Here is a 26,484-nt window from a genome sequence, read left to right as displayed (position 1 = left end):
ACCTCCTCCTCCTCCTCCTGGGGAAAAGAAATCCTGATGCGCAAAAAATATTAAGTCATTTCTACTTACTCTTGAAAAAAGATATGCTGTTTTAATGAACAAAACAGCTACTTGGATCAAGCAGGAAAGGCCTAAGGACAAAGTCTGAGAGGGGTTTTGTTCATTAGGACAGTTGTAAAATTCTCACGTGCTGCATGATCTTTGAGAACAATTCTAAATTTAAAGTTTCATCAGCCATAAAATGTTCCATTTCTTAGAAAGAAACCTCTTTTTGCCATGAATTGCTGTAGTCCTTAAAAGCCCTCACTTAAAATTGATGGCAGTTATCGTTTAAACTTGTTTTGGAATTGAGCAAGGTCTGGGCTTTGGTTTAAGTGGCTTAGTCACAGCCGCTGTCCGTGTGGAAACAGAAACAGTGCCCGACATTCAGCCCGAGCTCTCTCCAAGCACTTTGCTCTTCTGAATCGCGTTGCTGGGCGCACGGCTTTTGCAGTTGACTGTTCTACCTCTTAGTTTTTCAGTCTGAGTCCTACTGAGGTCTGATTTGAGGTTAATCATAGCTAAGCTTACTTAAACTCAGCTTCCCGCTTCAGGCTGCTTTGGAAATGAAGTCTTAATCCGCCACACAGTGGGCTGAACACTGTTTAGCACCCGTGTGAACAAATAATCTTTTCTTTTGGAATTCCTATTTTAGGAGGAAATTATTATGACAAGACTCATGTAATTGTAAATCAAGCCCTGGAGGGAGAAGAAACACAGAAATGGGACATTGAAATATTGTGAGAGAATCTGCAGCATCTCTAGAAGGAGCAAAGAAGGAACCTCACGTCCCTTGGAAAGGAAGCTACTTGTCCTCACGCTCCTGCATCACTGAGCAGAATGAAGTTTTCTCCCAGCTTCCAAGACCATTGCTCTTAACCATGGAAACACTCAAGTATTCTTGCCAGTTGTTTCGTGTTCCTGTAAAAAGCACGTTCTGATATCTGCGAAAGGTTCTAGTCCTGCTTGGTCTCCAGTTTTTTGGTGAGCAAGTCCCTCAAGTGTGTTCTCTCTCCTGTCCGCCAGACTTCGGTCCTATTCCTGGTAGCCATTATAGGACACTGGTGACTCTGTCAGCCTTTATTAGCTGTTAATATCCTAGGAGATGGGTGTGTGAGTGCTAAGCACAGGGAAACAAATTCCTTTAGGTCAAGTCATCCTTTTGCAAGAAGAATAAATTTTTTAGCAATGCCTGAAAACATATTTAATAGACCTTCCTATTAAGCTGCTGTATTAGATAAGCCTTAAAGGTTCTTCTCTACTGAGGCTTTTATAACTGAAGTACCGTACGTCTTCATACTTGTAACTGACCCCAGGGAAGGACCTCGGCTTTGTTAGAGAAAAAGGCTCGAGTACTGGCGTATTTTCTGTGGCCAAACTAAAAACACAAATAACTGGTGACCATCCTTGCTCTCTTTCTTTACTAACAGATGCTCTCCCGGGTGACGAGACTCTAAGCCAGTGGTCACCTGTCCTGGTGCTGAGACCTCACCCTAGATTTTGCCTGATCCGCCCTCAAGGAGTGTTTAGTCAAATTATTCTTTGTCTGCCTGAAGTAGTAAAGGGAAATTTCAAATGTTTAAATTAAAACCAAATAGTATTCGAGCCTTGACTATTTTACTTAATGAAATGGCTGAAAACTCCGTTTTTCAAGCAAAATCAGGTAGGATATCAAGTAATCATTACCACCTTTAAAAATTATATAATTCTTAAGTATTTTTCCCTTCTGAGTTGGTTTTAAATTTAAGTTGAGACAACTGTTCCCTTCATCCCAAACTTTTACCAGAAAGCAGAAAACTGTCTGCTCCTCTATTTTTATATAAAGATTAAATACTCCAATGATATTTTTAAATATCAACCTATAAGCACTTTAGAATGTAAAATAACAGTGAATTGTTTAAACACAAAGACCCACTATTTTGAGCATTTTTTATAGAGACTTGGTCTTTCCATGTAAATACTGAATTTTTCCCCTTCAATCTCAGGCTCTTTGTCATCTTTGAAGCAGCATCTGTAAAACTCGCATGTGCCCATAGATGTGAGCGCCCCTCATTAGTGTGGCAGTATTTAACGAAACTTACGTTATCGGGGTAACTTTATTCTAATGGGGGGAGGGGGTTGTGTATACACAAAAGTATATATATTTTCATTGTAAAAAACCAATTTAAATTTTTTTTTCTTTGTGTTAATTGTTTAAAAGATTTTTGTAGAGCCAATGATGAGGCTCTTTAAAGAAGTTGTTTCTTCCAAAGAACAAAGACAAAGCCAGGTAACGACATTTAAATTTCAATGATACATTTATTGGAGTTGTGCCTTTTCTACCACACTGGATTAAATGAGGTTGTCAAAAGTACGGTTTTGTTACTTTCTGAGACACTTAATCGGCCATTCTTTCTTCTGTGTGCCTAACTCCTGGAAACAGGTAGGGTCGTGTTGTTAGAAGCACAGGTAAGGAAAGCCGCTGTAGGACCATTCCCAGTCAGCAGACTCAAAGCAACACATGAATCGTTGCTCTTCCTTCCGCATGTGTGTGTCTGTGAGACGGTACACCCTGATTCTGGAAAGGCACTAGAGTACCTGGATTAAGCATTCTGTCCAGAGGGATAACACCAGGTTTTCCTTCTCCTCATTTGTAGTCAGTCTCAGGTCCTTGACAGGAATCGCTGAGTGGCCCCAAATTTGCTTCAGTGCATCCAAATGTGATAAAGGAAAGCGAAGCCCATGGGACTGAAAGAGGATAAATTTAGTCAGATAAAAAATACTAAAGTGGTATTTTCCTAAAAACTTATACAGTTCTCAGTATTTTTGATACCCTTACAACTAGATAACTTACAGAATTTGCCAATTCCCATATAACAACGTAAGACTTCACGAAAGGTCTCCTCGTTTCTATCCTAAGAAATTAGTCGTTTGAAATGCTTCATATTTATTACATGACACATTTCCTACAAGGCTACAGGCCCCAGCTTGTAGCTTTTAAAGCTGGTGTATGTGTACGTATATCACAGAACTGTCTGACTTAATCATCCCCGTGCAAGGGCTCTGGCAATTGTGTGAAACATTAGGCCCATGCTGCAGTCATAAGAAAGCACATCACCCATAAATCAAAGGTAACACATTCTTCCCAGCCATCACCAAATCACAGGAAAGACATTTTAGGTTGGAACAGACCTCTGTGTCCTCATTTCCCATCATGTGTGTCTCTCTCCTATTCTTCAAGGAATGATAGATGTAAACCATCTTTTCCTGAGTTTCATCCTTAAAAGGTAAGAGTTGTCAACAACACAATATTGAGGTCAATACGAGGTTCAACACGAAGAATCTTTGTGGCACAAAGTTAGGATATATATACACACAAACTATATATCCCTCAGATTACTGTTTGTATGTAGCAGATAGGCACTGGTCTTTTTTTTTTAAATAGAGTGTAGCTCGTAGAGCAACATCAGAAACGTGACTTAATGAAAAAGCAACCACTTACATATCAGCTTATCAATGAAACACTCAAGTTTCATTTAGCCCAGCCAGCACTGGGCATATCCATATATGACATTCATTCCCAGTTATAAGCTGGAAATGTATGACCACCATGGAGTGAATATTACCGCTTGAGAAATACCAACAACTGTGGGATCTATCAAAACTTCGTTATAGTAGCCTCCCAAATTGTCTACTTCCCTGTCCATACAAGTGACCCTGAGTGAGAACCCTCACTCAGTCCTTGTCACCTCTTAGGTAAGGATTACTAGGATTTTTTTTAGAGAGAAATACAAGAGAGTGTGTACTTTTGAGGTTTTCTATGTATATTATAAACCAGGCCTCTCCAGGTCAGGCCCTGATGGCCACGACAGTCTGCTTATGGACACATCTAGCTGCCCCCAACTCTCAGCCCCTCCAACCATTCACAGAGTACCTCCCAAGACAGCTGACTAGAAGGAAGACGGTGAAGCCACAGGGCAGGGAATAGTTCCCCAGGTCCTTAGGATTGTACAGGGAGCTTTAGTAATAAATACAGAAGCTCTAACCCAGACCAGATGAAGCCTGGGACTTTATAATTTCTAAAAGTTTTCCAGTAAGCCAGTTTTAGGAACCATGGGGCTAGGTGGCAAGGTTATGGAATATAATTTTCTTCTAGATCATGGAGAAGATAGAACATCAACAAAACCATATATAATGACAGACTGGGCGAGGTACAGGGAGGTGCATGAACAAGGAAGGGCCTGCAGTTGTCTGAGCAAGGGCAGTATGGCCTGAACCAGGAGGCAGAGACCAGGTGTCCATCATCCCATGAGGGAAATGAAGGAGGGGTATGTGGGGATGAGGACAAGCCTCAAATGCCCAACAGGCAGGCATCTTGGGCATAGTGAGATCTGGGCATCCTCTGATGTAAAGTCAGGGCACTAAGGAGAACAGGTAGGAGCCATTTGTTAGTTTGATAACTTGAGGCCTGTGATGGAAATGTCCAGAGAGGAGAGGAAACCTCCCCTCTGGATACTCACAGATTGATCCTGATCCGGCCCTACTGTGAGGACGGTGTGGTCTTTAAACTGCAGTCTCACTGTGCTGTCCAACCTTGGTAACGGTCCACCTAGAAGACCCAGAGGGAGAAAGCCTTCACTAGAGGAAACCCAGGCTCAAAGTTGTGTGTGGTGAATCCAAATGTGGGGTACCCTTCAAGTACTGACTGACCCCAGGCTTATAATGATACCGAAGTACAGTTCACATCCTTATGGAGCTCATTCTTACAGTGTAGACGTGTAACAGATCAGTAACAACAGATGTTGGTAAGTACGTTCGATAGATCTAAACCATGCCATGCAAGCAGAGCAGCTGTCCCAACAGACAGCCCTGCCGTGCCTTCTGCACACAACACTCGCTCCCCAGGTTCCACGTGGAGCCCGGAAGTATGGACTACCTGAGTTCAAACCGCACCATCTCACCAGTGACTAGTTGTGTAATCCTAGCAACTGACTCCATCCATGTAGGTCAAGCACAGTGTCATGAAAGCCACCTAATAAAGCTCGCAGGAAAAAAACAGTCTTTTCCAAGTTGGATTTAACTTCATAAAAAAGTAGCCACTAGAAACAGACTAGCCTTAACAGGGTCATCTGGTTGAAGAAAGTGTCTTGAGGGAACATAATGTTACGGACTCTTAACGGCTAAGACAGGGAAGGGTTCAGATAAGATATTCTGTGCCATAAGCTGATATTCAGAAAACTGTTCTACTAAAGACTGAAATAAATGCTGGTAAAAATTTGCTATTTTGGATAGGTGCAAAAACTAATTCTAAACTTCCCCCAAAGATGATAACTAAAATTATAAGCAGAATCAATGTTAAAGGCGACCTTATAGATTGTCTATTTCAGTGGGTCTCAACCATGAGAAAGAAGACTTTTATAAACATTAGTAAAAATAATCCTCTCAACTTGACAGAAGGAGAAAAGCAGCCGGACAGCTGGCCTGGCACTCACCGCCATGGCTCGGTGTTCTGTTGAACACAGACAACTCCACAGAACACCAACATTCAACAAGGCCGCTCTGTGAGAGGGCAAGAGAAAAACAAGACCACTCCAACATCATGTCAGAACTCTGGCAAAAGCAAGAACACTGTCCAAACCTCAAAAATGACCAAATGGCCCCTATCCTGCTGATTGGAGAGATTGCTCCTGCCTTACTAATTGCAATTTCACTCCTGCCTACAGGAGACCCAGTCAGACTCCTTATTTTCCGACAGCATCCATCCTAGAACAAAGCCCTGCTTTCTTAGCCCTCCTGAAAAATCACCTAACTCAGGCCCAAACCCTATAAATCCTTCCAACACTCTGATCTCTGAGATGCCCCACAACTCCCAGCAGAGTGTGTGGTCCTCCCTGTTGCAACAAGTCCTAAATTCACTTGTCCCACTGCAGGAGTGTGGTATTGATGGTCTGCTATCACCATCTATCCACAAGTGTTAGGTCATTTGTAGCCTAAACTGGTCACAAAATAATCACTTCGGACTCGGGGAAGATTAGTGACAACCTTGGGCATTCTTACATTTCACCTGCTGATGGCAACATTTTACCCATCCCTGAGTTAATGTTGTTGGAATTATTTCAGTGTTCAAGGTCTTAAAACTTCAAGATGGTGAATACCAGAGTGCCCTAAATATACATACTTCTTACCCACAATGGGGCTTTCTCCCCATCATGCTGGGATACAAGTTCTTTGCAAAAGACTTGTGAGATGCAGGATCCCTAAGCTACAGCATGTCTCATGCAAACATAACACGCTAAAGATAGATCTAGGTCCACCTTAATTCTAAAATGCTGCTTACTCTCCATCTGCCCAAAGAGGAGCCCATCCAGGAAAGGCTCAAAGTATCCCACCTGGCACTGAAAGCTCTGCTCGGTCTCCCATACAGTAAGGGGGGAGTCTGTTCATAACAAAATCCTTCTTCATGTCAGCTGAAAGCAGCTCTTTGGTGCCCTCCAGCCGGTCAGCAAGGGTCCTCAGAAAGGCACTTAATCTCGTCGCAACAGCCGTGGCGTCCACCTGCTGGAAACACAGAAGTGAGTCCTGGCCCAAAGTCCACCAGGACTTCCCGCCCAGGTCCTGGTCTCCAGAGCAGTACACGGGGCATAAGCAGCCAGCATCTCCAGCGGGTCGCTCCTACGTGAGCCTGTGTGCCGAATCTATGACTCTCCTGGCCTCGTGACTTAGTGCTACCGCCACGGCGGCATATGGAAAGAGGGCTGTCTGCACAACACCCTTGGCTCTTCGGGTCCCACATAACGTGCAGCGCCACGGTCCTCTGCAAACCATGCAGCCCTGCAGTCAGCCCAGGAGGAGACTTGACTCTGGTGGGAAGAAGGATCCTGGGGTCCCCAGGAGGCAGGCCACAGCTTCCGCTGGCCTGGCTGCCACTGTCCCCTTGACCCCCCAAGCCTTTACTCCTTACCAGGAGCAGCTGCCGGGGTATGCCAGCCCGGAACTCCAGATCTTCCTTTGCAGTATCAAATACAAGCCCCGAAATGGTGTCCAAAAGGAAATCTCCCCACGAACTGAAACATGCACCAAGAAAGAAGAGTCAACACCCACAGAATCTACATAAAACACTGATTACTAGTCAATCCCAAAGCCACACACTACATTCCAACTCTCCAGGCACTGAGTGTTCCATTAATTTGACATTACTCAGCACAAAAAAACTGAGGCCTTCATCAATCACACTGCTTCTCTCCCTCCCCTCTCCCAGACACATGTGGACAGGTAAAGGTGGGAAGGTAGGCTTTATTCACGACTTCTCTTAAAAGACACCACACAATCCTATACAGGTGTAAAGTAGGAATTTCAAGGGCCCAATTTATTTTTAATGTTTTCAATGGTAACGCAAGTGTCTATGAGAGGAGCTTTGTAGGAAATTTTAACAATCGTAGGACCTAAAAAATAGTTTATGTTCAAAAATTCCAAAAGAAATACAATTAGGGTAACAGCAAAATCCCTGGACTGTGTAATTATCTGAACTGTTACACGTTACATTTTCCTTTTCCCTTATAAAAGAGGGGCACTCTTCCTCAGTGAGATATCCAACATCAACAATTTCAAAACGATCAATATACAACTTGGTAAACTGTAGCAGGGCTAGAAGGGTAGAATCCAGTGGCCAAAAATAACATCTAGGGATGAGCATCAGTGTTCAATTACCTGTACTTTCTCTGGAGCATTTACAACTGGCTCGCTCCTAAATGTGTGCCACTGTAAGAAACGCTCTGTGGGGTTGCTCTCTTTAAATATTCTGTTTAAAATTTTCTGTGTCACCAGCAGATTTCAAATTGCTGGCTATGTGAAAAATGGGAATTCACAGTATGACTTTTGCTCCTCACTCAGTAAGCAAAATTAACACCTTTATGCTTCCACTCCGAAAAAGTGTCCGAGGACAAAAGTCACATCAGCGACACCTTCCCTAAGACGCCTACCATTTGGTGTCCTCACACTTTGCAACTTAATGTTATATCCAACCTCACATCTGATTGAATGAACCTCCTCCTGCAGATCTTTTACCAGCATAAAAATTAGCTCTTCTTGTGCAGGGTCACAGGTGAAATCACGTGGCAGTAGCTCATAGAGAGATGCCACTGCAGTTAAACTGAGCTCTGTGTTCTTGCAAGAGTCAGAATGGATCTTGGGCCAAAATTTGAGATTAATATCTCTTGAGGGGTTCACTTTGGTAAAATAGCCGAATCAACCTGCTGGGGTTTCACACCCAGATCCCAAACGTTCCCAACAATGCTACCCTTGAGAGGGGTTAGGAAAAGGCTCCAAATCCTCACCCTGCCACAGTGCCTTCCGGGGTACCAGGACCACGGCACAGGGACATCTCTGGGGAGTAAGGGTTCCTGAGTTCCTGGTTGTCCCATTCTAGCTCCAGCACCACTGATTAAGGCACAGGTCAGAGCCTGACCTAAGACTCATCCATCATGGTGCCCGTCCACCTCCCCAGCTGACCAGAAAAGGCACCACCCCCTGGTGGGACCCAGGGGCAGCCCACCAGATCTTCAATCTTGGGATTGGGAAATAGTTTTAGCAGAAGTAGAAGCTATTAGATCCAGTGAGATAAAGGGAGGTCAGACAAATAACTGATGACGGCTTATGGATGAGTCAATGTTATGAGTAAATTAAGAAGGTGAGGAAGGAAAACAAGTGCATGAAAAACCACTTACTAGAAAACCAGCTGGGGGCATTAAGCATTTGAAGGCAAAAGACGGAGAATCACAGAAAGGGGGATTAGCTGAGTCACATTAATGGGAGGATACCAGAGGCTACATGCACACTCCTGGGGCCAAACTGGCTGCCAAGTCCCAGAGCTGCTTGGCATCCACTGTGAACTGGTTCCAGCCTCCCCGAGGCGGGCCCTGTGCCAGTTCTTACGACCCCACTCCCTCAATTTTTCCTGCTCTTCTTGAGCTGGCCTTGGTGACTTTCTGTTCCCGCCTATGTAAGGAATCTACCTACCCACAGGGAGAAGAGCGTTTTTCATAAAGGAAGCTAATACAAGCTTTGGCCTACTTGTGGGCAAGGACTACACTAACTGTAGGCCAGGCTCCAGCTAGTTCCTCTGGTCAGCCTCTCAACACAGGGGTTCATTTCACCCAGAAAAGCCAGATGAGGAAGCAAAAGTAATGCTCACTAACTTGTCTTGCAAGTTATGGCTCTGAAGGTAGGAGGGGACCTGCTGTCCACTGGGACTGGGATGCCTCTCCTACACTGACCGTCTGACCCACCTCTGCTGACTCATCCTTGAAGACTCACTCAGCTGGGGGGTCAAGTCATTTCTGAAGCCTTCCCTCACGCCCCATCTTGGCTCAGTGCATTCATCTGTGCTCCTTAGGAGTCTCCTTGGCAAAGCCATGATGGGAGTTATCCCACTGCTATCTACTTCCCGATCCGTCTCCCCTCCTACCACCACTTTCAGAGTGCAAGTGCAGTCCCAGGCCTGCATTCCCAGCAACGGCACAGGGTCTAGTGCCCGCATGCTGCAGGACATTGACGACTGGCAGTGTGAACGAGAAACCACACACAGGGAGGCCACGGCCGCCCAGGCCCTGTGAGGTGGCACTCACCAAAATGGAACACAGTTTTAATTAGAACTGTTTTCAGCTCATGTGCTTTTAGGTCTCACTGTTCCAGACTTCCTTTCCTAAATTTCATGAACTTGTATAAAAAGTGGAAACCTTAAAAGAGATCTGGAAGTTTCAATGGATACAGAGTTTCTGTGTGGGGTGAAGAAAGTGTTTTGGAAACAGTGGTGATTGTTGCACAATGGTGTGAATGTAATTAATGTCACCAAATTGTACAGTTAAAAATGGTTAAAGTGGCATATTCTATGTTATAAATATTTTACTGCAATAAAAAAGTGTTAAAAAGAGAGAGACTACAAGTCCAGCCCGGCATCACTAACACACCGCCACAGCTGTGGTTCCTTCTTCCCAAACTATGAGCCTTCACTGGGCAACTCCCAATGTACTATATAGTAGGTTCATGACGTTCCCGGGAGGAATCCCAGATGGGCCAATGGCATGGACAGGACTCTAAAGGAATCAGAAGTTAGTAAGGGAGCCCGAACCCCTGAGGCTGGATAAGCTGGACAGCAGTGGCCAACCCACTCATTCCCTTCTGAATGCAGTTGCCATGGGCCACAACTTGAGCTTCCCTGGGATGCTAGGCTGGGAGGAGAGTGTTTACTTGTTCTGGTAGGTGCTGATGGTCACGTGAGTAGAGTGGGCCAGCCCTGGAGGGGTGTCCGCTTGGTGAATGGTCCCTCTGGGGAAGTACAGGAAATCACCTGGCTAAAGGAAGAAAAATAAATGGGAGAAGGGAGTTAATAAGGAGGAAGTCTTTCAATCCTCTGTGTCTTAGACAAAAATAGGCTCTCCTAGAATAGAATAGAGTAGAGTAGAGTAGAGTAGAGTAGAATAGAATAGAATAGAATAGAATAGAATAGAATAGAATAGAATAGAATAGAATAGAAGAGTTCTCCATTCTAGAAACCTTCTACTTTGTGATTCCTGAGGTGGTCTGTATGCTGGGCTCCTGGGATCCCACTAGTCTAGCTTCACCGTGCCTGTGAACCCCAATCCTGGAGAGGGTTTCAGTATGTGAAGTCACTTTCTTTATTCATGAGCTGAGAGTAGGTTCACCTGAAACTGTCCCGCCCCAATCCAGGGATCAAGCAGGTGACATCCTGGGAAGCCTGCACCCTCCTTCTCCACCCTTCAAATGGTGCAGTGGCAAACGGCAGGAGCTTTAGAGTCAAACAGATGTTCCCACTTACTGGTTAGTGACCCCAGGAAATTACTGAACCCCTCAAGGCCTCAGTTCCTTCACCTGTAAAATGGAGGCAATGACCCAAAATTCAGACAGAAATATCCTTCCTAAATCACTCCTGAAGCTACATCCTCCCTAATCCCACCCAGATGAAAAACCAAAAAACCTGCAACCACAGGAAGCAGTCTGGCTCTGGCTCACTGGTTAAGAGCGTGGGCCCTGGAGGGGCAGCTCAAGAAATAGCAGATTAAAAAGAAAAAGAAGGGGCGCCCGGGTGGCACAGCGGTTAAGCATCTGCCTTCGGCTCAGGGCATGATCCCGGCGTTCTGGGATCGAGCCCCACATCAGGCTCTTCCGCTATGAGCCTGCTTCTTCCTCTCCCACTCCCCCTGCTTGTGTTCCTTCTCTCGCTGGCTGTCTCTATCTCTGTCGAATAAATAAAATAAAATCTTTAAAAAATAAAAAAAGAAAAAGAAAAGCTTTTTTTAATGTTAAGATTTTCCTTAAAGCAAGAAAAAATATACAATTAAATATATTCATAACAGCTATCTTGGTGGCTCATTCACCCCAAATGACACCAAACTGACAGGGAAATTACTATTTCAGGCAAACGTTTTACTCACAATTATAGCTATCACTTGCTGAGTGTCTCTGCACCACCCCTCTGAACGAGACCTTCATTCATTCATTTATTCATACCATAAACATTTGATTAACCAATCTCCATCCCCCTCCCAAGCCAGGTACCACGCTAGGCACTGGAGATAGAGCATTAAACAAAATAAGACCTGCCCTTTTGTAGTTCATTCAAGACAACAGCAAACATTTTAAGAAGAAAGAAGAGACAACAGATAACCATAAAAACATTCTAGTGGAGCAAGGCAGATAAAATAAAGCAGTAAATAAATAAGGTCAAGTGGTGGTAAGTGCAATGAAAGCAAAAGAAGCAGAAGGAGAGGAATGATACATACAGGGGTGTGGGGGGCAGGGTGTGTCTGGGGTAAGACGTGCCATTTTTATCCAGGATGGGTACTGAAACCTCACTCTGCTACCATGACATTTCAGTTGAGACTTTAGGAAATGAGCAACCCAGCCATGGGACTACCTGGGCAGAAAGGATTCCAAACAGAGGGAAGAGCAGTGCAAAGGTCCTGAGGTTGAAAATGTGCTTGGCACCTTTGAAAAGCATTGGTCAATGTGGCAGGAGAGCAATGAGGGTGGAAATGATGGGAGGTGAAGGAGAAGGCAGCAGAGGGGCCAGATTACAGGGCTTTCTGGGCTGTTTTAAGGACTTTGTCTTTTATTCTGGATTTAATAGAAAGCCACTGGAGATCTGGGCAAAGGGTTCAATGCATCTCAAAAGGATCATTATGGTTGCTATGTCAGAAAAGTCTCCAATGGGGATACCAAATAGGAGGCTTTTGTATAGACCCACATCCCAGGGTTTTGTCCTGAACAAGCAGGAAAATGGCGAGAAATTTACAGGGAAGGAGGCTGGGGACAGGGTGGGAAGTGGGAGTCTGCTTTGCAGAATATTAAATTGGCAATACCTTTTACCTTTTTAGTGGAGACATTAAGTAGGCAGCTGGATATGAGTCTAGAGTTTAGAGAGGTGAACTAGAGACAGAACACAGCACTGAAAATATGTCAGTCTAGAGGGAATTTAAAATCATGGGAGTGGGTGTGGACTGAGGAAAGAGGTCCAGGAAATAAGCCCTGGCACCCTAACTTTCACAGATGCAAAGACTGAGGACAAAACAGCAAAGGAGAATCAAGAGGAACAGTCAGTAAGTGGGAAAGAGAAACAAGGGAAGGTGGCATCCCGGAAGCCCAGTGAAGGCGGCAGGAGTGACCCACTGTGTCCAATGAGGCTGACGGGGGCTGCTGAGATGGGAACTTGGAGGTAAGCACTGTACTTGACAACGTGGAGTCCCCAGTAACCTTGGGGAGAATGGTTGGAGGAATGGTGGGGAGGAAAACCTGCTGGGAGGAGTGCCTGAGAGCAGGAGAGAAGACCGGGCATGGTGACAGGGTCCCTGAAGATGTCTACGTCCTAACCCCAGGCACCTATGAATATTTAGGGCACACGGACGAGGCCAATTAAGGCTGCTGACAGGGGAATTATTCCGGATTAACCAGGCAGGTACAATGTAATTACAAGTGGAAGAGGGAACGGGAAAAGAGACCCACAACGATGGCAGTGGGAGAAAGACTAGGCTCTATGCTGCTGGCTTTGCAGATGGAGGAAGGGCCGTGAGCCAAGGAATGCAGGAGGCCTCTGGAAGCTGGAAAAAGCGTGGAAATGGACTTTTCCCTAGAGGCTCTGGAAGGAACTCAGTCTTGCCAATACCTGATTTCAGCCAAGTGAAACCAAATCCCTTTTGGACTGCTGAGCCGCAGAACTATAAGTTAATAAATCTGTGTTGTTTTAAGCCACTGAATTTGTGGGAATTTGATAAGCAGCAATAAATATACTGACATAGAGCCATCTCTTCCATGGAACTGCATTTCAAAGGAGGCATCAAAACATACTTTTCAATTCTTATAACCTACAAGGTAAATATTACGATCTCCTTTTCAATAAAGGAGAAACTGAGACTGAGATAAATAACTTGCCCAAGAATGCACAGCTCTTAAGGGACAGCAGCTAAATTCAGACCCACGTGTATCAGATCCCCAAACCAGAGTGGCGTTTCCATTGCAGGAGGGGTCTTAATCCCGAGACCCTGGCTCTAGTGACCCTCACTGTGGCCTTCATGCCCACCCCACCCGGAGTGACTCAGCTTTTCTGTTTCATACACTGGGCATTTACGCAAGATTTCATTTGAAGAGCTTTGCTGCTTTAAAACCCAGATGTATTACAGACGTGCAACTTGGAAAAAAACCCACAGTAGACAATGCTGGTCTTTCTGCTCCTAGGAGACTCAGGGCTGCTCTTAATGAACTGAGATAGGGTGGGTGTGATTAATGGGCATCACCCCATCTCCTCCCAGTCTCCCAGCACCACTGCCCAGAACCCACACCATCTACACCTGAAGACCGCTAGGAAGACCAACCTCCTTGGGCATGGCAAGTAGCCAGGCTAGGTCACTCAGCCCTGACCTCAGAGACCATGGATAGCTTAATCTTTGGCCTAAAAATAATCAACCAAGAGCCTATTAGACATGCTTCACCAAGAGGGAGGGTTGGTGAACTCTTTCAGTAAAGGGCTCCATAGCAAATATGTGGTCTGTGGGCCATGTGGTCTCTGTGGCGACCAGCCAAGTCGGCAGGAGCAATGTGAATGCAGACCTAGACGGCAAATAAGGAATGGAGGTGGCTGTGTTCCAGTAAACCTGATTTACAAAAACAGGCAGAAGGGCATGTTTTTGGCCCATGGGCCACAATTTGCTGACTGCTGACCAAGAACTTAGAGAAAAATGAAGGGTACCTTTATTGTATTTATTCAAATCTCCTGTAATATAAACACACATCCTAAAAGGGAGATTGTTTCTCCCAGTCACAGGCAAGCAGGCAAAATTTTTAAAATCAAGAAAGGGCCATAACACATTGAGTAATTACAACTAATTATAAGTTCAAGACACAAGAAACACAAAAATAATAACTATATGCAAGTATATCAGGTTGGTAGAATTTTTGGAATGATTTGGGCTGTTATATCTTAATTCAACATATAAAGTTGAATTATGTACCTATTCTTGCCCCTCTAAGATTTTTTTCTCAGCAATCTCACCTGCTAGGGATTGGCTGTGATCCCATCCAGGCTAACTGCTCAAAGACAGACTCTCTATAGCAAGAAGCCAGTGAACCAGTCATCATGATCAAGCCACCTGGCTTCCTGGAGGAAGATTCCTTAATTACTACATACAAAGATTATTACTACTCTTTTGGTGACTATACACAGGGGGAAGCAAGGGGCATGCAGAGAGAGTCTACTGTACAATCAGGAGGAAAGTGGGTCAGGCTAGAATTTTTCCAACAAAAATACTAAGGGTTCCCTAGCTGTGTCTGCCTAAGCAAGCTACAGCCCGGTCCCGACGGCTGTCTTAGATTTGGTGAAGCTGCCCAAGGCCAAACCTTCCACTTCTACTCTGGAGTCGGTGGTCAATGAATTCACAATCCACTCCTGTTGAACTTGGATTATATCTGGAAACAGGTTGTTTGTAAAATGAACTTGTTTCCTCATATCAATTCTACAAGTACAAACACCATGTCTCCTTTAGAAGCTGCAGGCGCTAACAAGTGAGAGCCAGCCTGACCCCATGCGCTTGCATATATTCCCACGGGGACCACCGCACACACACTCAACCCCAAACCTGAACCCGCATCAGGAGCAGCAGCCGTGACGGAGGTCCCGTACCTTCAGCGTGAATTCGTGTGCCGGCCTCCCAATCCTGTCCTCGGACTCCACGCTGTACTCCCGTGCCAGGGGCACAGTGGGGTGGTAGAGACGCCAGTGTTTCTCTCCTTCCAGCTGCAGGATGAAGACCTACAGAGAGCACAGGACCCGGGAGTGTCAGCGAGCTTCCTGACAATCGTGAGGCAGAGTGGTCCTAGAGGACCAGCCCTCAAAGGCTTAGACGAATTACAAATTTCAGATAAAAAATATAAATGAGAGATCAGTGCTGCACTTCACCCTACACTTCAAAGTTGCCACTGCTGGTTTTCACTTTTAAAAACAGGTAATCATGAACCCGGATACTGGAAGGTATTCATTTTCTTCACTGTAAAAAAGCCTCACTGGGTTCTTGATATCCCCCCATCTCCTGCCTTTAAATCTTCTATCAGACAGCTGAAAGCCCATAATCTCTGATGGAAAAGCCAAGTTTCAGATATTCCTCAGGGTCTAAAATCCTGAATATCATCCTTGGCAGATAGAAAAACTTCACGTTTTTTATTCTTCTCTCAGCCAAAGATATATTCAAGCTCTGTTTAAAATATTAACAATAAAAACAAAAACTTGTGGGAAATGGATTGGTATGAAACTGCTTTCAAAGGGGCGAAAAGGGGCTTTTTACTAAGAGCTCTGTGTTCCTAACCTTGCATCAGCATAAAAATGAAGAGAGGGACACCCAGGCCGAAGAGCTGACTTGTCTGGCAGGCACATGGGAGTCAATCCACACTTGTCAAGGTGCCAGCGCTTTAAGTGAAACCATGACCTTCATTCAAGCTGCCCCAAGATTTTCACAAATGGAAAAAATTATCTATTTTTGGCAGCTCCTGAAAAAGGACAAAATGAACACAGATGTAAGGATTACTTGTGACCTCACTTTACTAAAACCCTTATGTTGTAAAATTAAAGAAAAAACTAATCATGCTTTTCTGTAGACAAATTCGATAAATACCTGTTTCACAGGCATGTGTAGCTCTTTGTATCAGTAAGGCTAGAAACCATCTCTCCCCTTTGAGGAAAAGCAGGAAACCAGTTTGGCAGGATTCATCTGACCCAACACCTAGGTGGGCTCAAGATCTCAGGGACCACACAGCAAGAAGGACAGGGAGCCGACCTGAACCCTGACATCTAACCCAGGCTCGCAGTGACTCCTTCCCCGAGCAGAACAATTTTCGTCCACTTACCTCCACATCATCATAATGGGGTGGGAGGCCCTGGGATCCTGCAGGGGTTATGTATACATTCGAGCCAACCAAGGAGCCAAAGTAGCATTCTAGCTTCTCCTGGATCCTCCAAAGCTCATCCTTAAAAAGAGAGGGAGGGAGGGAGGGAGGGAGGGAGGGAGCGAGGGAGGGAGGGAGGGAGGGAGGGAGGGAGGGATGTGGGTGGAAGAAGAGGTGAAAAATATATCAGAACAAGAGGAAGAACATGTTCTTATTCACTTAGCAAGTCTCTACTGCACACTATTATGTTCCAGATACCCGAGAATTCAGCAGGGAAAGAGCCAACACCTCTGCCCTCAAGAATCTTCCATCCTAGTGCAGAACACCACAGAAAACTGGGAAACTGGCAAGGCAGGCAATCAGGAGTCATGCAGGAATTTAAGCAGGGCAATGACACGATCTAATGTACAGTTTGGAAAGCTCAGTCTGGCGACTGTGTGGAGAGTGGCCTGGAGAAAAGCAAGAGACATAGGTCGGGAAGCTACTAAGACAGCAGCGCAGGCGGGAGATGAGCAGGGAGGTGGGGGAGAAGGGGAGGTGGACACGCACCCTGGAAGCAGCACAGGGACGGCCTGTGAGGGACGAAGTACGACAGCTGTTGCAAGGGGAAGGGGACTAAAACCCTCCGGACTTCGGCTGGGCAATTAGTTAGTGCCTGGTTCACCTTACTGAAATGAGAAGGACTTAAAAAACAAGCTTTTTGTGCAGGGGTGGGAGTGGGGGGTGTGCAGGGAGAGTTCTACAGCAGTGAGAGAGAGAGAGAGAGAGGGGAAGAGAATATAAATGCTGATTTTCCCAAGCTGATGAAGAGAGGGGAGGTAGCAATTAGGCCACATGGATATTCGCACTTCTCTGCCAGGCTTGTTTCTAAGTGCTTTACGTATACTGATTATATAACCCTCCCAACAACCCATCTCATAAGGGGAGCAAAATCATACTGTCCGGTTCACAGATGAGGACACCGAAGCACGAGAACACACGGCTAAAACATGACGGAGCCAGGACATAAATCCAGGAGGCCTGGCTTGAGCCCTTCAGCCCTGGCCCTGTACTGCCTCTCTAGGAATCATCTTAAAGAAATCACAAGTCACCTACAAGGACACTAACGGATATTAAAGACATTCAGTCTCAAGTATACGAATGTACGGTGCCTGGCACACACAAGACACTAAAATGTATTTTTAAAAATTTGGTGAGTAAACCAATGACCACAGCTTGGGAGTCAATCCTACCATTTGACTCAAAAAGGATCTACAGTATTAAAAGTATCAAGTGGGAAAGAATTAGGTCAGTATGAAAAAAGCTTTGGGAGACATCTTTATAAAGACTACTGGGCTACTCTATTTATAGATCAAGGGTTCTACTTAACAGAGGAAGAATAATTTAATGGCTTCTGAATAGCTCCAAAGAGTTAAGAGAGCTCCCAAAGAGCCTAGTTTATACCAGGGAGGGGCCAGCAGGACCTGGCTCTGTAATTACATCTATACTGTAACTGGAACCATTAGAAAACCAGGGCTTCTCCTTCTGAGGGCCTGAGAAGTATCTCAGGACCATAAGGGTGCACAATTTTTCCATTTCTCCTGGACCTTTAGCTTCTGAATCTGCCAAGTATAGCCTAGTAGAAAGAGATATGAAGTCAAACCTCCTCAATCCAAGTTGTAGTTACAAACTAAATGACTTTAGCTTCTTTATTTGTAAAAGGAGGACTCCCCCAAAAAGTCTTTTGGGAACAGCATAAAACAACTTATCTGCAAACTTATTTAAATTGCAAAGCAATACACAAGTGTTATTGCTTCACCGACATTGACTTAGGCACAAACAAGGCTCTTAAAACCTGTCTGCTTTAAGTCAGGACTCCCAACTATGTCTGGAGATGCCAAGGAGGACCCCAGAGCGGTAAAAAGGGAAGGTGGAAGCCTCTCCCCTGGCTGGGTACAACCTCCTCTCTGCACTGACCTGACCTCCCCATAAAAACCACAACTGAATGCAGCTGCTAAGACCAGAAGTCCGTGGACGCACCCAACGGAAGGCAAAAACAAACGTGCTGCGACATTTCAATTAACATCTTTACAAGTACGGTAGGAAAATGCCTCAGGTTTGGAGTCAGGAGTCCTTATTTTAGCAGCTGTGGAAAAGTCACATCTCGGAACTCCAGTTTTTTCACATGTAAAATAGAGACCACAATGAATGCCCTATTTCGAATGTGTTAGAAGGTTCCCAAGTGGGGTGCGTGGGTGGCTGAGTTAAGCGTCTGACTTCGGCTCGGGTCATATCTCAGGCTCCTGAGATATCTCATTTCCACAGAGAGTTGGCTTCTCCCTCTTCCTCTACTCTTCCCTCTGCACATGCTCTCTCAAATAAATATTAATTTGAATAATAAAAGAAGGTCCAAGAAGTGAACACATGTGATTTGGTAAACTCACCTAGACTCTGACATAGGGATTATCCAAAGAAGGTGAGGAACAACTTAGGGCTCTCTGATTACCTCCTATTCACTCCCAGACCAACTAGGTAAGAACCTGTGCACATTCTGAAACCCAATAAACAAGGCACTGTCTACTCTAACAGTCTCTCAACCTAGCCAGGGATAACTGCCTCTAGACTTTTTCTATCCTGATATTAATATGCACATTCCTAAACACACACACAACACTAAACCTCCTCATAATAAACTATTTAGAACCAGCATACACTGTAAGAGGGTGAGCTCCTATCGGTCTCTCAAGTGGTGGAAAGAGAAAAAGCAGGGTGCATCCCAGTCTGGCCGGGGGCTGAGTTTAGACTGAGAAAGCTCATCCTTCCCACTTTCATAAACCTGGCCAAGAGCGGAGTCAACAAGGCAAAGGAAATACATTCTCGGCCACCTGGAATCAGAGAGGAGAAATGTGCAGATGAGGAGGGAAAAAGCCCAAGGTGATTCTAAAGTACAGAAATGACAGCCACTGAGGACACCACACATATGCCAGATAATAACTCTCTACTGGTTTGTGACCAAATTACACGTAATCAACTTCACTGACCTTTTATGTTCATAGTTATTAGGTGTCTAAAACCCCCTTTTTAAAAAGTGCCGCTTCTAGCCAAGAAAGGAGTCAAGGACTAGCTCAGAGAGAAGCACCGTGGTGTCCATATTTCCTGAATTCAAATCATGACTTGGTCTGGCAAGTTATTTATAAATTCTTTTTGGGTGTCTGGGCCAAAAGGTGGGCATTCCAGGAACACTTCAACTTCTAACGACTGCCTGAGATGGACTGTCTGGAATCAGGACTTGTACTGAAATATCTAAGAGTACTTACACCTTATCCAGAGCACAAATAGGCTCAAGATCCTTTAGACAAGCGAGGAAAAGGCATGCACTAGATTTGGCGAATGAGTTCAGCCATAGGAAACATTACTGATTATAAACGTGCAATATAGTCTTTGCAGTGCAATGACACCCAATCATGTCCCCGAGTTGTTGGGCGATTCTAACAGTTTAGCCAAAAGATAACACAGGACCTCCTAATTTGGAATGCATTTAAAGAGCAAACAGGTGGGGCGCCTGGGTGGCACAGCGGTTAAGCGTCTGCCTTCGGCTCAGGGCGTGATCCTGGCGTTGTGGGATCGAGCCCCACATCAGGCTCTTCCGCTATGAGCCTGCTTCTTCCTCTCCCACTCCCCCTGCTTGTGTTCCCTCTCTCGCTGGCTGTCTCTATCTCTGTCGAATAAATAAATAAAATCTTTAAAAAAAATAAATAAATAAAGAGCAAACAGGTGGTACCTCTTCTCAAACTGGCAGGACGCTATCACCCAGGTTCATCCCTGAGCTGACCTGTGGCCAAATGTTAGCACTTTAACACATAAAACGAGTCTGTAATGGGGAGCACCTGTTACCTTAAATCTCTGAGGTTGGTGAAACTGAATTGTTGCCCTTTTCTGATCAAAATCTTTTCTCAGCTGAAGGAAGTGCACTTTGCCATCTTTATTTAAAACCTTCTTCTTCCCGTTGACACACCGGCAGACATTTATGTCTCTTCCATAGTACATACCCCGGCTGCATAGACTCTTCAGATCTGACAGCCTGAACAGGGACTGGTAATATGTGGCCACTGCAGGGTCATCTCTCTGAATGAGAAGGGGCTTCTTCTCCCAGAATTCCCTGAAAAAAGTCTCTGTCGTGATGGGTGAGATTAAACTTTCAAAGAGGTCACTGGGGCTTTCAAAATTCAAAGTGAAGGGGGGTCCCCCAGCTGCCTCCATCTTCAACTGCTTACAGGGAACAGGTCCCTCTTCCTTCCCCTTCCCTGTGGGCTTTGCTTTCTTCGGCATCGTTCTGTCCTCAGGACAGAGCAGTGAGGAACGGGACCTACCAAAGAACAAAGCACACACGTGGTTAGGTTTCCTAGGAGTGCCTGTGTTCGTGTTAGCAGATCATGCACACACAGCTTGTGTGACCATTCCACCTTCACGAGAGCTTGAAGTCAATGCCATCTCCTCCAGGATGTGACAGAACCTCAAGCCAGCACCACGTGTTCCAAGACAGGGTTCAGCCTCAAACACCACTCAGATTACATAGTCGTCTAAAGGAAAGCATGTTTTTCTTGTACATAAGCACTAAGTCGTGAAATTCGTTGCTTGTTTACCAGGAGGTATAATGATCCCAAATGAATGGTTCCGCTATCCTGGCAGTTCCTGGTCACAGTTTCAGCCGGTGGCCACTGACACAGCCATCGAAAATCCTGAATTTGGCTTCAGTCAGCACCAGGTCCCAAACCTAATTAGATGTACTCTTGAGTTACAAACACTTGCCTCGAGAACTACCAACAGGGGCCCCCTGCCAGGTGCTCCTCAGCACAGCACCACCCCCAACTGCTGTTCAGGAAGGCGGCCAACGTGCCCTGGGCTGGTGGCGTCACCTGCTGGCTGGAGCAAGAAGCCGCCTGCTCCCAAGTCTCTTCCTCACCACATCAACCTCCTCACTTTTGATTCACAGCTTATTACTGAAAATTACTACTTTATCGGAAACCCTGCCCCCATTTAAAAAAACCAAATGAGTTACAGGCTGCAAAGTAAAAGCTAAAGATAGTTACACCCCATCTTTAAAAACCTTTAACTTTTAAACTAAAAGAAGACAAAATAAAATACCAACATCAGTAACTTCGGACACAGAGCTGCCCCCAAGTTTAACACGCACACTCCTCACCTGGGCGTCTATATCTGAGGCAGGGCTGAGATTCTGCATTTCTAACAAGCTCGCAGGTAACAATGCTGCTGCTGGTCCAGGGACCACATCTGAGGAGCGACACTCCCCAGCATCACTGAGCCTCTCAGAACTGCCCCCAAACCACAACTACTGTCACACTTATAATGCAGCTGTCCTTCACCTGGGGTTCAAGAATGGTACTTCAAATTACATGAATTTCCAGAAACTGCAAGATTCTATTTCAAAGTGTATGTATATCTATGTATTTGGGGGGGTGGGCACATTGATCTCACCCGATTCTTAAAGGAGTCCCTGACCCCTCAAAAAAGACTAAGAACCATTACGCTTATAAAAAAACAATTTTTCCCAGAGTCCAGTAACTTATAGATGTTATGGTTTTGTTTTGTAGGGCTAGCAGAATTGTAGGAACAGTTTTCTGCTCTTTTGTTACTATAACTAAGGTATATTTCAGCTACACTGTGGACTAAGTAGAATTAGTGGTCTGGTCTGGCAAGAAAGAACCCTGGAAATACACGTTACACACTGCGACTAATTTATAAATGAATGCAACTCAATGTAAATTGAACAATTTAGGAAGTGGAAACATCAAAATATACAACTCTAGGTGGCCTCATTTTAGCTTCTAAACTTTGCAGCCATAAACAGATCAAGTGCTTTTGATAGGGAAATGCAGGACCCAGGTGGAAAGCCAACCAACACTAAAAGCTCGCATTGGAGGAATAAGGGTTTAAGCTTAGAAAAAAAAACCAAACTTCGGTGTTTTAGGATATGTCATCCATCAGGATGGCCGAGTGGTTTAAGGCGCCAGACTCAAGCTTCCCTTCCTCGAGGATATGTCATCCGTAAGTCACATTTTCTGAACATGTTCCCTACTCCTCTTGAGTTTCCCAGACCAGTTTGATATCTCAACTAAAGAATCAAGGCTTCAGTGAGACAAAGTACTGCTAGTACTTGGAACCCAGATGTGGCGTAGAAACAAGGAGATATGAAGACAGATTCAGTAAAGAGCATGGCTAGTTCAGAAGAGTTACTGCCTATCCTTAGAAAGGCCCTGTGTATGGCTATTGTCTGAGAACTTAGACTTCGGGAGCATTCCCACCACCTTTAACTGGTAAGAGTGACTCATGGTGCCTAAATTGTTTGTGCACTCTGATTTATAATGAACACCTGTTTTCCTTCTGGGAGTCTGGAATTTGGGTTGGGGCTTGGTGCCAGGCAGAGGATGCCTATTGTGGTCAGCCCCCAATAAAAACCCTGAGTTCTGAGGTGTCTGATGAGCTTCCCCGGTTGGCAACATTTCATACGTATTGGCACAACTAGTTGCTGGGCCAATTAAGCACCTAGTCTTTTGCTATAATAAATCAGCTGTGAGTCCCAGAAAATCACTGAACCTAGGGTTGGTCTTAGAGACCCCAACACACCGCCCCCAATTTTTTAAAAGTGTCAAATTGCTTCAGAAGGTTTGTATCATTAAGCTACGCTATAATGAAAAAGTAATTTCATATTCAGCCATATATCTCTTATCTCTCACAATTGGTCAGTTTAAAATTTATTTAAGGGATATGGACAGCAGGAAGGTGCCAATGAAAGGCTTTTCTTTAAGCACAATTTAAGAACACAGTATAAGCACATTCACCAGGAAGTGTGGTTAAACAAAGTGCACAAAATACTTAAGTCAAAAATAAAATCACTTAAAGCATTTTCCCATCTACAATCACTAATAAAATAAACCCAGCACTGCATAACAAATGCTTTTGTTAGAATATAAATTTCACTATTTATATTGCCAAAAGTTACATCATTTCTTGTTTCTCTATGTTCATATTGAAACGATTTGAGGCTCAGTTAATTGGAAACTGACTTAGAGGTTACTGGGCAAATACTCTATTTCTCTGATTCTCACACTACCCATATTGTAAGACAACCATTCTTTTTAACAGCTTTGGGGGTGGTGGGGAGATGAGATGGCGTATTCTACCACATTAAACATGTAAAAATTTTAAGATGCATCACAATTTCAAAGAAAGCAAAAAGTAAAAAAGCTTATCTCAGAATCTAAAAAATATAGTAATTAAACAAGGAAAACCTTTGTCTAGAAAAGTAAAGTCAACACAAGCCTGACCATAAACCTCACAGACCACCCAAACAGAAGTCAGAGTAAATATTTTTATAAAGCTACAGGAAAAAAGGCTTTAAAAAAGCAATTGGGGGGCGCCTGGGTGGCTCAGTCGGTTAAGCGGCTGCCTTCAGCTCATCTAACCCTACCCCTAACCCACATCCGGCTCGCTGCTCAGTGGGGAGCGCGCTCCTCCTTCTCCCTCTGCTTCTCCTCTGGCTTGTGCTCTCTCCTCTCTTGCTCACTCTCGGTCTCAAATAAATTAAAACCTTGAAAAAAAAAAAAAAGCAATTTGTATCACTTAATGTACAGAAATAGCAAATCAATTTATACACCTGAAACTAATGTTATATATCAATTATATTTCAATTTTTAAAGTAAAAGCAAATGTTTCCAATCTGAGTTGACTATAAACATTAAAGTATAAAAAGATTAAATCAAAACTCAGTTCATATTTTACTAGCTGTCCATAGATTTAAAAAAACTAAACAACTTTAAAGAATGAACTCTACAATAAAATCAATACAGATAACCATTCCACAGCCAATAAATATAAACAGAGCCTTTATATTTGTGAGTGTCCTAACCTTCTTTTCTGTAGTAATATTCACGGACAAAGAAGCCAACCCAGCTTCCTGATGGCAACAGCTATCTGCACATTCCCAGAGCCTAGCACAGAACGTGGCACATGGCTCCCCAAGAAATTTTGCTGAATTTTCCTTTTCCATCTTTTGTAGACAGTTTTAGAGAAAAAAAATCCTCAAAACCCTTACACAAAACAGTGTTGGGGAAAACAAAGTTTTTTTGGGGGGGGTGGATTATTCTGACGGCAGCTGTAGCTTGGGTATTCGACTGCACTGTCAGAGCTGAATGGCACATTGGCTCTCAGTGGTTATCACCAACCAGGGGCGGGAGGTGTGTCTTTATAATCTTCACAGCAGTATTTTACAGTGCATCACCAAGAGCACTTCACATGCACATTTCTGGGCCCCATATCAAGCCTATCGGATTAGCACTTCCGGTAGCTGGGGCTTAGAAATCCGCATTAACGTAGTAAATGCTGTACAGGAATTTTAGATTCATTCACATAGAGGATAGTGCTCAATTAAACGCACACACAGGACAGAAATATTACCTGTAAGGAGGTTACCTAGGCCAACCTAAAACGTTTCTTTTTTTTCCCAACAGAAATGTTTATCCAAAAGGAAAAGTGGTTCTCCTGTTGACCTAAAGCTGTGACTGGTAGTTATCCTTAGTCGTATTTTAAAGAGAAAATAGATGATACCACATTTACGTATTTCGGTGACCCACGACGTTACAAAGGATGAGGACAAAGAGGCAAAACCATCCATCCAAGAGACTGTGGCAGAGGCTGGGAAAACCAAGCTCCTCCACTTAAACGCGAGTCCGGTGAAATCAATGGCCTGGCGCCTAATTTACAGTTAATTAGTGGACTAATCACATCCTGTGACTCCCAGGCCCCTCCTTCCTGAAAACACAGTGAACAACCTGGCCCTGCTAACCTGTTGGACAACCCACTGTCGGGCTGCCATGCTAGTCACACTTGCTGAGGCAACTGCAAGTGGAAGCTGGAATTTTAAAGTCAGGGCGGGACAAGAGGGCCGCAGCTGCCCTGCCCCGCAGCCCGGGCTGCAGGCTCCGCAGCTGTAAAGCTTGGCTCCTAGGCCCGACCTGACGCCAGAAGCACAACCCACGTGGAGGCCGCGCTCCCAGGCAGCCCGCCACGGGGGCCAGCGCGAGCGTCACCCTCCCTACCGAGCCCCCAAACTCTCCGAGCGCTCGTCCCCAGTCTCCAGACCACCGGCGGCTCACGGGGGCCTCTCGGTGCCCAGGTCACTCGTGACCCTACCCCTCCATCCGGGCAGCAACAGACCCGGCGTGTCCTCCCTGCCCCGGTCCCCGGAATCATGGAGCGCGTCAGCGCGCGTCCGCGGTGCCGAAAGCACCACCGCCCGCCAGCCCGGGCCCAGCGGTCCCGAGGCTCCCGGGGGCTCGGCTCGGCTCTCAGGTCTCCCCCCAGACCCCACCCACACCCGCGCTCTGGCGCCGGGAGGGCGCTCACGACCCCGCCGACGACAGCACGGGACAGCGGGCGGACACCACTCCACTCACCCGGCTCGGCCTGTTGCGCGCGGCCGCGAGCGGGCGGGGCGGCGGCTGGGGGCGGGGCGGGGCGGGGCGTGGCGGGCGGCGTGCGCACGCTGAGGGGCGGCCTGCTCCGGCTCCGGCTCCCGCGGCCACCTCCCCGCCCCTCCGGGCCGTAAGGGTGGTGCGTGCTTCTGCGCGAAAGGGTACCGGCTGGGGTTCCGTGTTCACTCCCGCAAGTTTTTCCCTTTAGTCTTAAAGGACATAACGTGGTTCTTGGTTTTGTTTTTGTTTTTGTTTTTGAATTGGGGGCGGGATGAGCCTTTGGATTTGGGGCAACAGTTCTAGTACGACAGAGTTCTTTTTATGAATGGGGAAACCGAGGCCCAGAGAGGAGAGGTGAACTGCCCAAGTTGAGGGAGCAAGAGGTCCAGGTTCTCCTACTGCTTTCTTTTGGGCTCTCAGCTATGCTGTGCTGTTTTGTATTGTCAACTGTAATTTATATCGCGTTGCTCCCTGAGTCAGAGTAAATCCTGATTTAAAAGGATACTGGAAATTCTTTGAGACTGTAGCTATGGAAGAGAAGAACAAAAGCAAT

The 26,484-nt window shown here is 45.3% G+C and overlaps 2 protein-coding genes across 11 annotated transcripts in view; one reads left to right on the top strand and one right to left on the bottom strand.

Moving 5' to 3' along the window:
* The window catches only part of CRYBG3 (crystallin beta-gamma domain containing 3), a 105,835-nt gene extending 103,443 nt beyond the window's left edge, over positions 1 to 2,392 (top strand). For all 3 annotated transcript variants that reach the window (XM_045785389.2, XM_045785387.2, XM_045785388.2), the window contains one exon: positions 695 to 2,392. In XM_045785389.2, the coding sequence (XP_045641345.2) occupies positions 695 to 724 (30 nt within the window). In that variant the 3' untranslated portion in view covers positions 725 to 2,392. The remainder of the gene's footprint in view (positions 1 to 694) is intronic.
* Positions 1 to 25,953, bottom strand: part of RIOX2 (ribosomal oxygenase 2) — a 34,451-nt gene extending 8,498 nt beyond the window's left edge. For 2 of the 8 annotated variants that reach the window (XR_015724225.1, XM_087861707.1), the window contains exons 1-11: positions 24,916 to 25,803; positions 23,941 to 24,049; positions 20,335 to 20,806; positions 16,423 to 16,542; positions 15,206 to 15,334; positions 10,264 to 10,367; positions 6,980 to 7,082; positions 6,408 to 6,576; positions 4,539 to 4,627; positions 3,211 to 3,297; positions 2,617 to 2,766 (exon numbers count right to left, since the gene is read on the bottom strand). Coding sequence is in view for 3 of the 8 variants with exons in the window: in XM_087861707.1 (XP_087717833.1) it covers positions 2,617 to 2,766; positions 3,211 to 3,297; positions 4,539 to 4,627; positions 6,408 to 6,576; positions 6,980 to 7,082; positions 10,264 to 10,367; positions 15,206 to 15,334; positions 16,423 to 16,542; positions 20,335 to 20,806; positions 23,941 to 23,942 (1,425 nt within the window). In the remaining 5 variants the exon portion in view is untranslated. Of the gene's footprint in view, positions 1 to 2,317; positions 2,767 to 3,210; positions 3,298 to 4,538; positions 4,628 to 6,407; positions 6,577 to 6,979; positions 7,083 to 10,263; positions 10,368 to 15,205; positions 15,335 to 16,422; positions 16,543 to 20,334; positions 20,807 to 21,643; positions 22,688 to 23,940; positions 24,050 to 24,915; positions 25,804 to 25,913 lie in introns of those variants that run through there. The other 6 variants (XR_015724227.1, XR_015724226.1, XM_087861709.1 and 3 more) reach the window with 6 other exon arrangements.
* Positions 25,954 to 26,484: the final 531 nt, after the last annotated feature.

The sequence above is a fragment of the Ursus americanus genome, chromosome 4 (assembly GCF_024610735.1).
Source record: "Ursus americanus isolate L20-20 chromosome 4, mUrsAme1.1.p, whole genome shotgun sequence".
NCBI lineage: Eukaryota > Metazoa > Chordata > Mammalia > Carnivora > Ursidae > Ursus > Ursus americanus.
Note: the sequence above shows the minus strand (reverse complement) of the source record. Positions and strands in the feature narration are given on the sequence as shown.